Source organism: Syngnathoides biaculeatus, chromosome 10 (genome assembly GCF_019802595.1).
Source record: "Syngnathoides biaculeatus isolate LvHL_M chromosome 10, ASM1980259v1, whole genome shotgun sequence".
Classification (NCBI taxonomy): Eukaryota; Metazoa; Chordata; class Actinopteri; order Syngnathiformes; family Syngnathidae; genus Syngnathoides; species Syngnathoides biaculeatus.
This window is the reverse complement of record NC_084649.1, coordinates 29,632,290-29,650,831: the sequence shown is the minus strand read 5'-3', so window position 1 is coordinate 29,650,831 and position 18,542 is coordinate 29,632,290. Positions and strand designations below refer to the sequence as shown.

The 18,542-nt window shown below is 40.8% G+C and overlaps 1 protein-coding gene across 8 annotated transcripts in view; it reads left to right on the top strand.

The window, feature by feature from the left end:
- Nucleotides 1–18,542, top strand: part of mtmr14 (myotubularin related protein 14) — a 114,432-nt gene that overhangs the window by 71,261 nt on the left and 24,629 nt on the right. For all 8 annotated transcript variants that reach the window (XM_061833435.1, XM_061833442.1, XM_061833439.1 and 5 more), the window contains 5 exons: nucleotides 3,540–3,625; nucleotides 9,168–9,244; nucleotides 12,881–12,917; nucleotides 13,048–13,118; nucleotides 16,403–16,461. In XM_061833435.1, the coding sequence (XP_061689419.1) occupies nucleotides 3,540–3,625; nucleotides 9,168–9,244; nucleotides 12,881–12,917; nucleotides 13,048–13,118; nucleotides 16,403–16,461 (330 nt within the window). The remainder of the gene's footprint in view (nucleotides 1–3,539; nucleotides 3,626–9,167; nucleotides 9,245–12,880; nucleotides 12,918–13,047; nucleotides 13,119–16,402; nucleotides 16,462–18,542) is intronic.

The following is an 18,542-nucleotide window of genomic DNA, read 5'->3' as shown; positions in this document are numbered from 1 at the left end:
GTAGGGGTGCTGAGACAGACATCAGTAGAAGACGTTTGTGGCTATAGTTCCAATTGTAGTTGGAATCTGTTTTTCTGTATACTGTTATGTCAAAACGTTGACAATGGTCATATCAATGAGAACTACCACAATGGGCGACAGGTGATCACTGTCACAGGTACTGAGATACTGGAACATTTGATGAATCAAGAACGGTTGATGGCACCATTGGGTGAGTCTTTTTTTCATTACTATTGATTTCCCACGATGGCCCTAAATTTTTCGTGTCTGCCCTAAATTTTTTCCGTGTCAGCCCCTAAGAATGCCCCTAAAAAGCCCTTAAATTTTTTGGGTCAGACTGAGTATGAACCCTGCATGAGATGCAAGAGAAGCAGCTGGACATTCATGTGCGATTGTGGATGGATGACCGGGTCCGCACTTGCTACCTCACCTCTGAATTCTTGGTACATTCAGCAGCAACTGATCTTCAGGAGCGTCTGGACCCTATTGTGTGTGGAACTTTGGTCACCAAAAGCTGCTCCAGCTCTCGATGGATGGCCCCAATGTTAATTGGAAGCTGTACAAATCTATTCAAGAGCAAATAGAAAAGATGACCACCCGCCGCATGCTGCAGACTGAAAGCTGCGGTCTACACATCCTCCATAATGCATTTCGAATCGGTTGCGAAGCAGCTGGATGGTGGGTTGAAAATTTTCTGTCCAACCTCTACAACTTGTTTTGCGATGCCCCTGCCAGTCGTGAGGACTTTAAACGAGTCACTGGAATCAACACTCTCCCTCTCATGTTCTGCAAGCACAGATGGCTTGAAAACATTAATGTGGCAGAGAGAGCCATCACCCTAATGCCACACATACGAGATTATTGCGAGGCAGCAAGGACGAAGAAGGTGACCTGCCCAACCAATAGCTCCTTCATTGTTGTTCAGAAAGCAGCACAGGACCCCATCTTTGTTGCCAAGCTTCACTTCTTTCTTATGTGCGCCAGGCTGGTGGAACCATTCCTGAAATTGTACCAGACTGACAAGGCTATGCTTCCCTTCATCGCAAAGGAGATGGGCACCCTCATCAAGACTCTGATTGAAAAGTTCATCAAGCCTGAAGTCCTTAAAGAAAAGGCAGCCTCCTTCACCGGCCTTGTCAAGAGTAATGTGGGTGACAAGTCACGCTGGGAGGATTTATCAAAAGTAGGCATAGGCTTTGCTGCTGAGAGACTGCTTCTGAAATCTGGAATTGCAACTGACTGTGTAAACCAGGAATTTAGAATTAGCTGCCAAACTTTCCTGGTAAACATGATAGAAATCTTGCTGGAGAAGGCCCCCATCATATACAGTTTAGTCCGCCTACCAAGCTGGATGGACCCTTGACAGATTGCCATGAAAGATGAGAAGGAGTACAACAACAAAAAACTCCAAAAAACCTTGAACATCATGGTGGATCACAGAAGGCTCGAGGAAAGCAATTGTTATAGGATAGAGAAAGAGGCTTCTCCACAAACAAGGAGGTCCCTGAGGACAACCTAAGCAAGGAGTCACTGATTGCTCGGAGGCAAATAGTGGATGGAGGGCCTGACATGGTGCCCATCACAAAGGAGCTGTTGGTCGCTGCGTCTTCTGCCAGTCCAGCATCTGGAGGAGGGTGTCCGTGCTCTCCCTTAAAGATCCGGAGGGGCTCAGTATTGAGAGGGGCCAGATGAGGTGGCTGGGGCATCTGATACAGATGCCACTTAGACTTCTTCATGGTGAGGTGTTTCAGCACGTCCAACCAGAAAGAGACCTCGGATATGACCGAGGACACACTGTAGAGAATATTTCTCTTGGCTGACCTGGGAACGCCCCGGGATCCCTCCGGAAAAGCTGGATGAAATGGCTGGGGAAAGGGAAGTCTGGGTATGCTTAAGCTACTGCCCCCGTGACCCCACCCAGAAAAGCAATAGAAGATGGATGGAAGTTCCTCACGATTTACTCAGTATTTGAGTCGTTATTTCACAGTGAACTTTTTTGCTCTTCCTCAGGTTATCTTTTGGAGGACTACATTTTACTTCTACCCGAGTCATATGAATGCCAAGTTAACAGTTCTTAAAGGGGAAATCCAGTGGTTTGCATTAACAATGTATCCAATAGGTCATGTAATATGTACTCTATCTTGACAATGTAATGTTAAATCCACTGTCATTTAGTAGTGTTTTGAGAAGATTTTTATCGACAATTATGAATTTTCAGGGGCGCTGCCATTTTCGCGAGTCACATGACCTATATGGGCGTATATGACATGTTACGTGCCGTTTCAAACGCTTAATTACATGGGACACCATTATGGTGAGCGCAGACTTCTCAGATTTATCCTCATCTGATGAAGAAATAGCAGTATCGGTTGATCGGGAAGACAGAGGAATACTTCCATAAGAGCGGCGGAGCCGTGAGCTCGCTCGGACAGGGAACTCCCTTCACAGCTCGGGGAGGCGAGCTCATCAGACTCCGTGTCATTCCGCCCGAAGAACCGACGAAGCTCAGCTCACGGCTCCGCCGCTCTGTGGCATTATTTACAGCCACAGGTTCAAATCTGTATGGAAGTATTCCCCTGTCTTCCCAATCAACCGAGCGGCAGAGAGTGCCGCTCACGGATGTGTATGGAAGAGGCTGCAAGTTGGTTGACTCCATGCCACACAGAGGTGAAGCAGTTATAAAAAGACCATGGTCATACCGCTAAATATTTATTCTATTATTTGATTCAAAGGACTGGTAAGTCTTACAAACAGAAAAGTTCATACAAAATAACTTTGAGTTTCTAAAGTCAATGGCAGACTGCTATTTTTTTTTTACACACCCCTTTCAACAAACTCCCCAATTGCTCAGCCTTAGAAGTGTGTATATAATGAATGCTGAGTCTTGTTGGTTTTCTGAGAATCTACTGCCCTGATGGTAACTTGTTTTGATATGTAGCAATAAAAACTATACTGAAAATTTAGTTTAATCTGGTTTGTCACATTGGACTGCTATTATTTTGACACTACAGTATGTAGATAAGCAATATTGTGTCAGAGGACACGTTCACAAAGCTTTTTCCGTCAATTTTTGTTCATCTAGGACGCAGGATGGACATCAAATGAGGCAACAGTTGTTTTCAAAATTGGTCCCTGGAAGACAGGGAAACGTTTAAAATAGTTTGACCGAGCAACCTCAACTCTCATATGAAGAGTTTGTTTTCAAAACGAGACATAGGCATTTTTTTCAGATTTACGAAACTCGCGCCAAAATTATCCACCTCTGAATGGATAATTTTGGCGTGAGTTTCGTAAATCTGGAAAAAAATGCCTATGTCTCATTTTGAAAACAAACTCTTCATATATTCTTCACAAATGACTCGCAACAGTTACCAGGTCCATCCAAAATTACCATGGGATTGTTCTAGCTTCCTCATTGGTCACCAAACTAAGTCCTTCAAAGAGACAACTTCCTTTGTGGGAGTAAAAATATCAAGTTGAAAATAATGATACGAAGTGAAGGTGTTTTAAATGAAAAATTCACATGCTCTTGTTTACAGATGAGAGTGGCCTTCTTGTGCACTGCATATCAGGGTGGGACCGAACACCTCTATTTGTTTCCCTCCTCAGGCTGTCTCTTTGGGCAGTAAGTTGATACTTTACACTGTCTATCACCCTGTGCTCCATAAAAGGTGCTTTTTCACGAGCATAATTAAGTCACTTGAGTCAATTCTAAATCATAGTTTGTTTTCCTTAGTGTGGTTCACTTTGTCATGTGCTAGCACAGCAATTTAACTTGTTACTGAGCATGTCTTTAAATTAAGCATATGTGATTGTTAACATACTGATATTAATAACCAATATATTCTTTTCAGTGTGTGAATATGGATAAATTACATTTCTTTAAAGTGAACTGAGTTTTTTTGCAGTGACACATTTTGGTTAGTTGGTTTTTAAAATTTCAAAAATAGGAACTCAAAAGGGGAAACAAAGTTTGCAAACCCATCGATGGATTTGGACCACAGAAATGTGCTACAGTTTTAAAAGGAACCATGATTGTAATGACAAATAGTTCTTAAAATAGAAATTCTACATTTGAAATACAGTGGTACATTATTTACAAGTTTATACAATTTAGTATTTGCGTGCACAAAGCATTCTAGTATTGACGATGTATAACAGTTGCTGTTTGCTACCGTGCATTTCTTTTGCTTACAGTGGCTGCAAAAAGTATTCAGACCCCCTTAAAATTGCCCCCCCCCAAAAAAATAATATTTTTTTATTTTTTTATTCATGTACACACAGAACCCACTATCGACAGAAAAAAAGCAGAATTGTAGAAATGTTTGAAATGCTTGTTTATTTAAAAGAAACAATGAAATATAGCACAGCCAGTATTATGACCCTTTGCTGTGACACTCATATTTTACTCGGGGGCTGTTAATTCCTTTTGATCGTCCTTGAGATGGTTCTACACCTTTAATGAAGTCCAGCTGTGTTTGATTGCACTGATTGGACTTGATTAGGGAAGCCACACACCTATCTATACTATGCATTAAAGCTCAATCCATGTCAGAACAAATGAGAATCATAATGTCTAAGGAACTGCCAGAAGAGCTCAGAGACAGAATTGTGCCAAGGCACAGAAAATGGCCAAGGTTACCAAAAAAAAAAAAAAAAAAATCAGATCAATTTGAGGTTCCTAAGAGCAGAGTGGTCTCCATAATCCTGAAATGGAGGATGTTTAGGATGACCAGAACCCTTCTTGAGATGTTCAAATTCAGCAATCGGGTGCAGAAGAGCCCTTTAGTGAGAGCGGTAAAGAGATCCTAAAGGTCACTTTGGCTGAGCTCCTGAGATGTAGTCGTGAGGTTGGCACCCCTCCACCAGATGAGATTAATTGCTAGAGTGGCCATACTTTCCTAGATAGATTCCGGATGATGACAATGGCCACCTCTCCTCAGTCCAAGAGGACTTTGCTTGAAAAAAAAAAAAAACACCTGAAGGACTACAAGATGATAAAACTTTTTGGCCTTAATTCTCAGGGTTATGTGTGGAGAAAACCAGGCACTGCTCATCCTGTCCAATACAGTCCCAACTGTGAAGCATGGTGGTAGCAGCATCTTGCTGTGATGGTGTTTTCCAGCAGCAGGGAAAAGATGATAGTTGCAATCGAAGGAAAGATGAATGCGGCCAAGTGCAGTTATATCCTAGACGAAAACCTCCACAGTGTTCAGGACCTGAGACTGGGCTGAAATTTCACCTTCCAACAAGACAATGACACTAAGCACACAGCTAAAATAATGGAATGGCTTCAGAACTATGGTCTGTTCTTGAATGGCCAAGACAGAGCCCTGACCTAAACCCAATTGATGATCTCTGCGAGACCTTAAAATGTTTGTCCACCAATGTTCACCACCCTGACGGTACTGGAGAGGATCTACAATGAGGAATGGCAGAGGCTCCCCAAATCCAGGTGCGAAAAATTTACTGTATCATTCCCCAAAAGACACATGGCTGTATTAGGTTGAAAGTTTGCTTCTACTAAATACTGAGCAAAGAGTCTAAATAGTTATGGCTTTGTGTAGTTTTTCTTTTTTTTCTTTTTTTTTTTTTTTCTAAATCAATCTGCCAAAAAATGTTCATTTCTGTCAATATGGGGTGCTGTGTGTACATTAATGCTGAAATAATTTAAATGATTTTAGAAAATGTCTTCAATTTAACAAAGTGAAAAATTTAAGGGGATCTGAATAATTTCCATTTCCACTGAAGATATCTTAATATTACATCATTATTATTATGAGTGGTCCCAGCACAAGCAGTTAGTCTATAACACATCTATAGAACTTAATAGTGAACAGAGATAGGCCCATCTGCTAGTGATGGAAGACAATGACACCCAAAGGGTGTTGCTTGAGTCCAGTCTACTTTGTTTTTTTTCTTTTTTTTTTACTGTCACTGGAGAAAACCTCGCTTAGGGTTGAAAGGTGTGTGAAAATAGTTGCGGCCTATAAGCCGGAAATTACTGTACTTAAGATCAAACAAGTTACCAGCAGGTGCTATTGATTCGCATAAAACCAACAGATCCAGCATTCATGATATACCCACCCTTAAGACTGGTCAATTGGACCATTTTTTGAAAGAGGTGTTAAAAAAAAAATAGGAGTCTGTCGTTGACTTCACAAACTCAAAACTGTTTTGTACAAACGGTTTTGTTTCTAGGATTTACCAATCCATTGAATCACTAAACTAATATTAAGACCACAGGTTTTTTTTTTTTTTTTATAAATGCTTCACATCTGGAATGGAGTCAATGAAATTGTGGCACCTTTCAGCTGTAATTCCACTCCAAGATTCCTTAATGACATTGCATAAATTATTTGCATTTCTTGGTTTTTCTTCAGAAACAGCATCTCTGTCTCCCCAGAAGTTCTCGATTGGATTAAGTTCCGTTTATTTTGCTGGGCAAAAAAAAAAATAGAATGGAAACAGGGATTGATCTAGTTATTCGCATTGGACTGCTCTTATTTTGAACACTGCTGCATGTCCTCTTCTCACGTGTTTTTTTTCATGGGCAGGTCTGTTAACAGTTCCTCTTTAGCGGTCATATCAGTTAGTACCATCTGAATAAAAATGCACAACTGGGCTGTGTCACTCAGGTCTGCATCTCATCTCATCCAGCTGCAGTGAGGAGCGCTTGCAGTCTGCGATGTACTTCTAAAATTGCTTGGTCAATTCCTCGGCCATGGCTTCAGTGCTCCATGTTACACTAGATCTTGATAGCTGTAGAACTCTGATCGAAGATAGTATTTTTGGTTTGTTTTAAAACAAATAAGCTTCTTCAATGAATTTCTCTTTGACCATACCTCCATCTTGGAAGGATTTCTTGATCTTAATGATTGAGTGACTCACCCAGAACGAAGCTTCGGTGGCTGGCTTTGCTTTTGAACTTAGAAGTTTTAAAAATGTCTGCTGTCTTGACAACCGAGATTTCAATTCCTTCAGTCAGTGTCATAGTTTTTATGAACAGTCTGAAAATGTAGCTTGACATATCTCTTTTTTAGTTTAGTGAATGCAGACTGGCAAATGAGGCAAACATACATTGAAAATGAAAGTGAAAAAAAAAGTTACCCTCCCATTGTCTATAGTAGTGGTATGTTTTAGTTTTTCCCCCCACTCATTTTATACCCTTAAGTTTAGCCTCCTAAATTGGAAGCAAAATTGCAAGCTTTATAGAATGTGCCGTTATATGCACATGTACAGAATGTCAGAAAAAGCCATAATGGTCAAACCAACTGTCAGTATTGTGACATATTTCATTGTTAGGATGATGGCCCAATGTACTTAAAGGGGAAATCCAGTGCTTTGCATGAACAGTGTATCAATAGGTCATGTAGTATGTAGTAGATTCCGAAGCTAGGCTAAAGGCCTCCGCCACATCCGAAGGCGGGCCACAAGCTCCGACGGCGCCCGCGAGCGAGCTTCCAGGCGGCAGAGGCCGTTAGCCCCAGACGCCGAAGCTAGACTAAAGGCCTCCGCCACCACCAAAGTTCAGCTAAAGCCCTCCGCTACCTGAAAGTTCGGCTTGAAGCATGCTGCCACGCTCGCTCGTCAGACTCCGCGTCATTCCCGTCCGAAGAACCATCCGGGGCTGCCAGCCCGGAGCTCCCGGGAGCCTTTGTTTACGCATCTATGTCACACGTAGGTCTCCGAGTAGTCAGACTCCGTGTCATTCCGCCCAAATAACCCTCCCAATATTCAACATTAATTATAGCCACAGGTTCAAATCTGTATGGAAGTATTCCTCCGTCTTCCCGATCAACCAACACTGCTATTTCTTCATCAGATGAGGATAAATCCGAGAAATCAGCGCTGGGCATAATGGTGTCCCATGTTATCCAGCGTTTGGAAAGGCACGGTACACGTCACATACGCCTACGTAGATCATGTGACTTGCGAAAATGGCAGCCCCCCTGAAAATTCGTCATTGTCGATAAAAATCTTCTCAAAACACTATTAAATGAAAGAGGAGAGAGGACATCACATTGTCAAAATAGGGTACATATTACATAACATATTGATACACTGTTCATAGAAAGCACTGGATTTCCACTTAAGTCATACCTTTACTCATGTCTTTGATCACACACTGGCTCAAACAGAAAAGACTCATGTGTTCATTGCTGTAGCAGCTGCTTCTGTACCTAAATGTGATCATAGTCAGATTCAGCTTAGATTCAACTTTTATTGGCCAGGTATGTAACAACAAACAAGGAATTTGTCTCTGGTAGTTGGTCCTGCCCCACTACAACATACACCTTGAGTACGAAGAACAATAGACAGTCAATTGATAAGTAACTTTTTTTTTCTTCTTATAAAAACTGAAAAGTTGTGTAGGAATGCAGTCATCTAACATTTAGAGCAGTTAGAGTGCCCATTAGAAATGTAGTCATGACAATTGTGCAAAGGGTGTCAAGACTTCAAGGAGTGTATGCAGTTTAAAGTCACGGGTCGTACGATAGCCTATCATATGTAATACTAATACTGATTGGCCCAGCTGGATGTGACAACAACAACTTGAGTCAGAAAATTGACAGCATTTTGCAGTTGAATCGTAAGTTAGCTGTTTAAGAATTTAGTAATTTAATTGCTGAAGGGAAGAAGCTGTTGGCATACCTGCTCGTTTTGTTTTGCATTGACCGGTAGCGCCCACCGATGGAAGGAGCTGGAAGATCTCATGACCAGGATGTGAAGGCTAAAGCTAAAAACACTGGCGATACTGGGGTTACCCCCTTTTCACGTCACTAACCATAGATTCCGGATGACAATGGCCACCAATTTTCAAATAAAATTTCATAAAAATATATAAACCTGGATATGGCTTCTGAAAGTTGTCTTATTATGTTACTTACATCAAAAGACATCATATCAACCAAACAACCCTTACAATCAGAGTTCTTTTTAAAGCACACAACCATGTAGCTTTTGTAGTCTCTTGAACATTCCTGTCACTGGTATTCTCTCTCAAACCAGTATACTTTCATTAAGAAATTATTCCATTTTTATTGACTTCAACAAACATAATGGAATCTTATAATATCTGAATACAAGGTAATTAAACACTAGTGAAAAGGATTGATTTACACCACAACTAATTGACTTGATTGGTAACATCTATTTTTTTGCAGGACGGAGCTGTACACAAGAGCCTGGAAGCATCGGAGATCCTATATCTGACAATTGCTTACGACTGGTTCATGTTTGGGTATTAAATAGTGAATATTAGTAACAGTGCTCATATAACTGATACGAGCAAGCATTGTGCAAATGTTTGGTAAAGCCGAAGTTCTCTGATGCTTTAAATGGGAAATAAACCGAATATGTAATAACTTCTTTATATTCTACAGTGCCTTGTGAAAGTATTCGGCCTCCTTGAATTTTTCAACCTTTCACCACATTTCACACTTCAAACATAAAGATATAAAATTTATTTTTTTGGTCAAGAATCAACAAGTGGGACACAATCATGAAGTTGAATGAAATTTATTGGATATGTTATAGTTTTAAAAAAAAAAAAAATGAAAAGTGTGGCGTGTAATATCATTCGACCCCTTTAGTTTCAGTGCAACAAACTCTCTCCAGAAGTTCAGTGAGGATCTCAGAATAATCCAGTGTTGACTGATGATGATAAATCGAATCCACCTGTGTGTAAACAAGTCTCCGTATAAATGCACGTGCTCTGTGATAGTCTCAGGGTTCTGTTTTAAGTGCAGAAAGCATCATGAAAACCAAGAAACACACCAGGCAGGTCCAGGATACTGTTGTGGAGAATTTTAAAGCCGGATTTGCATGCAACATGATTTCCTAAGGTTTAAACATCTTAAGGAGCACTATGCAAGCAATTATATTGAAATGGAAGGAGTCTCAGATCATTGCAACTCTACCAAGACCTGGCCGTCCCTCTAAACTTTCACCTCGAACAAGAAGACGGATAAGAGATGCAGCCAAGAGGCCCATGATCACTCTGGATGAACTGCACAGAGGTACAGCTGAGGTGGGAGAGTCTGTCCGTCGGACAAAAATCATTCGTACAGTGCACAAATCTGGCCTTTGTGGAAGAGTGGCAAGAAGAAAGCCATTTCTCAAAGATCCATAAAAAGTCTTGTTTAAAGTTTACCACAAGCTACCTGGGACACACACTAACATGTGGAAGAAGGTGCACTGGTCAGATGAAACCAAAATCTAACTTTTTGGCCACAATGGAAAACGATATATTTGACGTAAAAACAAAACAGCTCATCATCCTGGATACACACAGGGAATATGGTTAAAATTGATGGGAAGATGAAGGGAGTCAAAGACAGGACCATTCTGGAAGAAAACTTGTTGGAGTCTACAAAAAACCTGACACTGGGACGGAGATTAATCTTCCAACAGGACTTCTTCTTCTTCTTTTCCTTTCGGCTTGTCCCGTTAGGGGTCGCCACATCTTCCAACAGGACAATGATCCAAAATATGAAGCCAAATCTACAGTGGAATGGTTCACAAAAAACGTATCCAGGTGTTAGAATGGCCAACTCAAAGTCCAGACCTGAATCCAATCAAGAATCTGGGCACAGCTGAAGACTGCGGTTCATGAACGCTCTCCATCAAACCTCACGGACCTTGAGCTGTTTTGCAAGGAGGAATGGGTAAGAATTTCAGTATCTCTGTGCAAAACTGATAGCCCAAGTGACTTGCAACCGTAATTACAGCAAAAAGGCGGCGCTACCAAGTATTATTGCAAGGGGGCTGGATAATATTGCACGCCCCACTTTTCAGGTTTAAAATAACCAAAAAATTTTGTTCCACTTCACAATGGTGTCCCACTTGTTTATTCATAGCAAAAAAATTTAATCATATATCTTAATGTTTGAAGCCTGAAATGTGGCAAAAGGTTGAAACTTTCAAGGGGGCCGAATGCTTTCACAAGGCACAGTAAATGTTCTTTTTCTGCTGTTTACTTAAATCTATCCACCCATCCATCCATCCATTGTCAACACCGCTTATCCTGATTAGAGTCGCAGGGTGGTGGACCGTATCCCAGCTTACTTCAGGCAAAAACTGGACTACATCCTTAATCAGTCGCCAGTCAGTCTCAGGCAACTACTTAAATGTCCAAAGTATTTCTTCTAAAAATTGCATCTATTCACTCATGAAGGCCATCGTGTTTTCACTCTCAGTAGTCTGAATTTGCCAAAATGTGACGTGTATACACCATTCCTGACAGTTTTATTTGCAACCAAATCGACAGTAATTATTTAATGACATGTAACACAGTTGACAGTTACACTAATCTAGCCAGCAAATGACGGAGTCCCAGGTGACTATTGTTTTGGCATCGTTGAAGTTGATAGCCTAACTAATAATTACCATCTTAAACTGCTGTGACCAACATCAACACAACACCATCCCATATTAATACTCATCTTCATTCGCTAATTTAATGCACCCCCTACAAAAATGATGCAGTCATTGATTAAAAATGTATAAATACAGCAGTACTTTGCTCGTGTTAGCGGCTAGTGCCTAGCAGTGAGTGCACACGAGGTCCGCAGCATAACTGGCAAAGATTAATCTGCATACTTAACCTTGAATGCGGACAGCTTCACACAGTTGCAGTTCTTACCGATCTTTCTCAAATGTACTGAATTAGGACTGCACGAGTGACGTACACTTAGGGTGACGGCAGGTGAGACAATGATATAAATTTACAGTAACATGGAGTGGCATATTTTCCATTCACTTAGCAGCATGACATTAAAAAATGCTAAACTTTTTTCTGATCTAGTCATTGACGCAGATCTTTGATTTTCAGCATTGGTCTTCCTTCTTTTGTTAGAACGCCTGTAAATTGGTAGTCCAGTTTTGAGAATTCTTTTTCTGGTTAGCTCTGTAATATCTTATCTGTGTCTTTCATTTGGACTTTCCCAAACAATTTTAAGAGCATTTCAACAAATCCAGATTGACTACATTAGGACCGAAATGTCCTTTTAAGGGTGGCAAGGTGGGGTAGCTGATTAAAGCGTTGACCTAACAGTTCTGACGACTGGGGTTCAATACCCGGCCCCGCCTGTGTGGGGTTTGCATGTTCTCCCCGTGCCTGCGTGGGTTTTCTCCAGGCACCCTGGAAAAACACACGCAGGCACCCAAAAACATGCATTAATTAGACACTCTAAATTGCCCCTTGGTGTGATTGTGATTTCGACTGTTGTCTGTCTCCATGTGCCCTGTGATTGGCTGGCACCCAGTACAGGGTGTACCTCGCTTTCTGCCTGATAATAGCTGGCACAGGCTCTAGCACTCCCACGACCCTTGTGAGGAGAAGCGTCTCAGAAAAGGGATGGGTGGATCTCTTAATCAACAAGAACCTGTACTGATTGCTGGTTAAAGAGTGATTTTAAATACAGGTGCATTCTCACTTTCATGTCCCTCCTTGAACTGGAACTCCCTGATTTTCGCTTCCCTCATCCATCTTTTCTCAATGCTCCTTACAGTACCTCGAGCCCATCTATCCTCTCTTGAGTCCAGATCTTTCAGATTGACAGCCAGTTATTTTGGGAATTCACTTTTTCAATGCATTTATAATTAATACATATTTTAAACTTGCATTACAATGTTGAACACATTTGAAAACTTTTATTTGTACAGCATTACTGATTTTTATGTTTATATTATTTATGAACAGGTGCTTACAAATTATCATCATACAATGCAACAAGGATGTTAAAGGACTTTTTCAAGTTGTCTCCATGCTGTCTGAAAGAAAAATCCCAACTACTGATTTTACTGTTGATTTTCTCTTTTTCAACTGCAACTTCAGTATCTCCTAAAGATTTATTATTCTTGTTTGTATTTCTAGTCACATGCTGCCAGACCGACTTTCCAAGGGGGAAGAGGTATATTTACATTTGTCACATTTGTCCTGTACATAATAAATCACCCTTAAAGATGAGTAAACCCAAATTGTTTTTGATAAAATGCTTTTTGTAACGCCCATTAATTAGAAACAGTTCTTTCCTCCTACAGATTTTCTTTTTTTGCTTCAACTTTTTGAAGCACATCATCTCAGAGAAGTTCTCTGCAATTAAAAAAGACAGGTGTGTTCATTTGTTTAATAGGATAATTTCTTTTACCTACCTGATATGATTTAAACATGTGGAGAAGTTGCTGATACACCATTTATAATGAAGCAAAACCCCAAAGTGGTCACTGATATAACTTTAATCTGACAAAAATTATAATAAATAAAAATGTCATTAAAATTAAACAATGAAAATTACACAAAATAATTATTTTAATAACAAGCTCACAAAACATGCCTGGACAAAAATGGTGTGTGAGACACACAAAAAATATATATATCTATCCATCTGTCCATTTTCTGAGCCACTCATCCTCACTCGGTTCGCGGAGGTGCTGGAGCCAATCCCAGCTGTCAATGGGCAGGAGGCAGGGGCTGAATTGGTTGTCATCTTATCGCACATTGGGGCACATAGAGATGAACAACAGTCACAGTCACATTCACACCAAAGGGCAATTTAAAGTCTCCAATTAATGCATGTTTTTGGTATGTGGGAGGGAACCAGAGTGCCCGGAGAAAACTCCACACATTTTGGGGAGGGGGGGGGATTGAACCCTGGTCCTCAGAACTGTAAGGTCAAGGCTCTACACATCCTCTCCCCCACAAGTATGTTGGTTATCAGGTTTGGGTGTGGCTTGTGAAATTGCACTCTCCCAAATTTGTGGTTAGTCACAATGTCTTTGTGAGTTAACAAGTGTGTGTGTGTGTGTGTGTGTGTGTGTGTGTGTGTGTGTGTGTTGACACTGTTACATCCTATTTCAGTTTCTGTGAAGAGGTGTGTGTACCAACAAAATAATTTTACAACTTCAATAACAACAAGCCGTGGTTTACTCTCAAAGTTAAGCAACTTTCCCAGGCAAAAGAGGGTGCCTATTGAAGTGGGGGTGGGCCCTGTATAATTGTGGTAGAAAGTAGTTGACTAAAGACATTAAAGAGAAATTATGTAGTAAAACGAGAAACAAATTACCGTTCACAATGCTAAATCTGTCAGTTCTGGATTACAATTGCAAAATTAGTTAGCAATTTTAAGGGACCATCCCCCCAAACTGAGAACAATAAATCATGAGCTTACAACTTGAACACTTTCGACTCCAGATTTGAAAAGGACACCCCAAAGCCACTCCTCTGCCTCCCTGACCACCATCCTACATCTGACTCCCACTAAACCATCCACAGACAGGATGTGCAACATATTTTTAAATAACAAATGATCAACAAAGTGGTGGCCCCTATACCTGTCTTCATCCTGCCTCAAAGTCTGCATGGACCAACTTGCTCCAGTCTTCACACAGACTTTAAATACATTTCTGGAACTATGTGATGTACCATCCTGTCCCCAAGAAACCCGAGAATCTCGGGTCTGAATGACTATCGGCCTGTCGCCCCAACATCTGTGGTCATGAATTCCTTTTAATGGCTTTTGCTGGACCATCTCAAGAGCGTCACTGGTGCCCTGCTGGAGCCCCTGCAGTTTGCCTACTGAGATAAGAAGGTCTGTGGAAGACATAGTCGACATGGAACTGCACATCATCTGAGAACACCTCGACGGTACACGGGCCTATGCGAGGATCCTGTTTGTAGACCTCTGCTCTGTGTTCAACACCATCATCCCCAAACTCCTCTCCTCAAAGCTTGTTCAGATCAGCATCTCGCCGACCATCTGGCAATGGATTTACAGCTTCTTGATGGGCAGGACATGGCTGGGGACACCATGTCATTTACACACAACACCAGCATTGAGTTGCCCCAAGAAGTGTTATCTCTGTTTCTTTTCTCTTTTTGCAGACCACACCAAGTCATCTGCCTCATCCAGGACTGTGACAAGTCTACATATTCATAGGAAGCGGAGCGGCTGGAGCTGTGGTGCAGCTGACCCAATCGGGAGCTGAATACGCTCAATAGTGTAGAGATGATCGTGGACTTAAGAAGGCCCCCTTTGCTACAGCACCCCCTCACGCTAACTGCCCCGTGTCAACTGTTGAGACCTTAAAGTTCTTGGGAATTAAGCTCTGTCAGGAACTGAATAGCGTGACCATCATCGACTCCATCTTCAAGAAGGGTCAGGAGAAGAGTGTACTTCCTGCAGGTTCTTAGGAAGCATGTCCTGCCACGGTAGGTTTTGGTGCAGCTCTATACAATAGTCATCGAGTCAATCCTGTGTTCATCCACCATATTCAGAATCATCACTCTCTGGTTTGGTACTGCCATAAAAAAGGACAAACTCCTTTTTTGGTGTTTGGAGTGGAATGGCAATCAAAACTCATTGAATTATTGTCGGTATTCCCCTGCATGGAATAGCACGCTGCCATAACAAAATCCTCTTGGACCTGCCACATACTGAACTAGCACACATACCAACAGCTTCTTCCCTCTTGCCGTTAACTTCTTAAACACTTACCTTACAATTCCTATAATATTTTGCCAGTTTTGTCTCACTTGTATTTCATCTCCGTCAGGCCATTTTACATTATTCGTGCACTTACTGTAGTAATACTGCCACTCTGCATTACTTGCAGATCTGTGGTTGACCAACACTAGTCACTCATGCTTGGTGTCTGCAGATTTGCACAATTGGCATTGCAGATTCCAGATTATAACATAACTCTATTGGTGACTTTAAACCGCATACATTTATTAAAGTATTAGTTCTATTTCCACAATTGTCACTGCACCAGACAATTGTTGCATTAGTCATTTCAAACTGCTCTAAATTTGAACACTATCGCTTTAACAGTTACCCCCCCCCCAAAAAAAAAAAAAAAAAATCAGCACTACCACGTTACTGGGTAACCTTTTATTGCTCAGTAACAATGACTTTTTTTTTTTTTATCTCTCAAATGTTTTCTCTTTCAATTGACCGCTTTCGTACTTGAGCAGCTCCAACGACTGGAGACAAATTCCTAGTGTATTTTTGACATACCTGTACATGACAAAAAAAGATGATTCTTATTCTCATTAAGCTGCTTTTCACGTGACCTGATCCCACACAGGCAAAGGACAATGAATGGATGGGTACGATCATTTTTATCCAAGCCTATTTCAGGAGTGTATTTAAATACTTTGGTTGAGCCACAATTAAAATTTTGTTTTATTTCCTTGGTGAATCCTCATTCCATTTTTATCCATTACTTTTGTCAGATTCAAGTTATTTCTGTGGCCACTCTTGAGTTTTTCCCTCATAACAGAGGGGCACGAACAGTTTTGTCCTTGTTTGTACATATTAAAAATGCTTTCCAGTCATACAACTCATAATGCCCTTCTGATTCTATGTTGAACTTCAATATGTTGTGTTTGTCACAGAAGGAAGAACTCCCAGTGCAAAGATTGTGATTTTACAGTGGAGGACCTCTGCCAATTAAGTAAGTCAACAGTAGTCCCTCCAAAGGGTTTGCAAGGTTACCCCAACACTCAAGACACTGACCCGATAGACTACATTTTCTTACATTCAGGTTTAAACATTTTTTTCAGCACGTAACATTTTGATACATTATAAGGGCAAAAATTCAGATCCATCTCATATGTCAAAACAGTTAAGGAATTAGTAGATGGTAGTTTGTCTCACACTTTAGCTACAAACACCTAATTAAAAAAAAAACTAAATGCACCGTACCTCAGTAATCTTTGGTTTCACAAGGACTGACTAGCAGCGTTGGCACTGAGACATGAAGCTTCTGAGGCAATATGGCTAACCTGTAGTAAAATCACCAAGCCACACTTGTTCGTAGTTAGCCACATTATTGCATATTTATATGACTAAACCTTGAGCCACACAAAACTTGTAATTTTCACTGGGAAGCTGATATGCTTTAACAATTAAAACTACCTTGTCATCAATCAGCAGTAGGGATGAATGATCTGGGAAAATACCAATTTTTTTCGTTTCTTTTAAACAAATATTGCAATTGCCATTTAGCCTGCAATTTTTCAGGAGGAAGTTTATCATCAGCACCATTGACTAAAATTTTTCAATAGTAAGACCAACACAATAGATGTATCCAACAAATTACTCCAGAAATCTAGCCCTAAATATATCCATCCATCTTCTACCTCAGATCCGATGTCGGGTCACAGGGAGGAGGGGGGTGTGGTGGGAGGACTTAAGCAGGGAAGCCCACACTTCCCTCTCCGTAGGCACTTCATCCACCTCTTTTGTGTCCGGGATCTTTTTCTTTCGGTCATTACCCACATCTCATTACCAAAGGTAAGGGTAGGAACGTAGCTCGAGTGGTAAATGGAGAGCTTTGCTCTTCAACTTAGGAACTTATTTACCACAACGGACGAGACAAAGTTTGCATCACTGCAGACATTGCACTGAGCTGCCTGTTGATCTCATGTTCCATTTTCCCCTCACTCTTAATTTCTCCAAGGGACACCTTCTCCAAGTCCACAAAACACATGTACACTGTTTGGGCATACTCCCATGCACCCTCGAGGACCCTGCTGATGGTGTGTTACACGGGAAGGACAAAAACCTTTGCTCCTCCTGAAACTGAGATTTAACTTCCCGATGGACCCTCCTCCCCAGCACCCCTAAATAGACCTTACCAAGGAAGCTGAGAAGTGTGATCCCCCTCTAGTTGGAACATACAATGAAGAAAATAACTATTTGAACACCCTGCAACAGTGAAGAAAATAAGTATTTGAACACCGTGCTGTATAGCAAGTTCTCCCACTTAGAAATCATGGAGGGGTCTGAAATTTTCATCACAGGTGCATATCCACTGTGAGAGAGATAATCTAAAAAGAAAAATCCAGAAATCACAATGTAAGCAAAGCAATTTTATTTGTATAGTGCATTTCATACACGAGGTAACTCAATGGGCTTTACATGATTAAAGGCATTTGAAAAATAAGAGATAAAACACTTAAAACTGGATAAAAAAATAATAAAAATGACAAAATATTGAAAAAAAGACAAAACCGCATACAGTGCAAGTAATGTGATCAAAAAGTGAATATATTCGAAAAAGCATTCGAAAAACAACAATTTTCAACTTGGATTTAAAAATATTCACACTTGGGGCTGACCTCACCTCTGTTGGAAACTTATTCCATTTGTGTGCAGCATAATAGGTAGATGCTGCTTCACCAGGTTTGCTTTGGACTCTGCGCTCCACTATTTGACCTGAGTCAGTCGATCTCAGAGCTCTACTGGGTTTGTATTACGTAAGCATTTATTTCATGTAATCAGGACCTAAATCATTTTGTGATTTATAGACCAGTAGCAGAACTTTAAAATCTATACTAAAGCTGACTGGAAGCCAGTACAAGGACTTTAGGATTGGAGTTATATCCTCTGACCGCTTTGTTTTGGTCAGAATCTGAGCTGCAACTATTTAATACTTTTTTAAGTGGGAGTCCAGTCAGAAGACCATTACGGTCAATTCTACTTGAGATAAAAGCATGGATGAGCTTTTCGGGGTCTGCTTGACACATACAA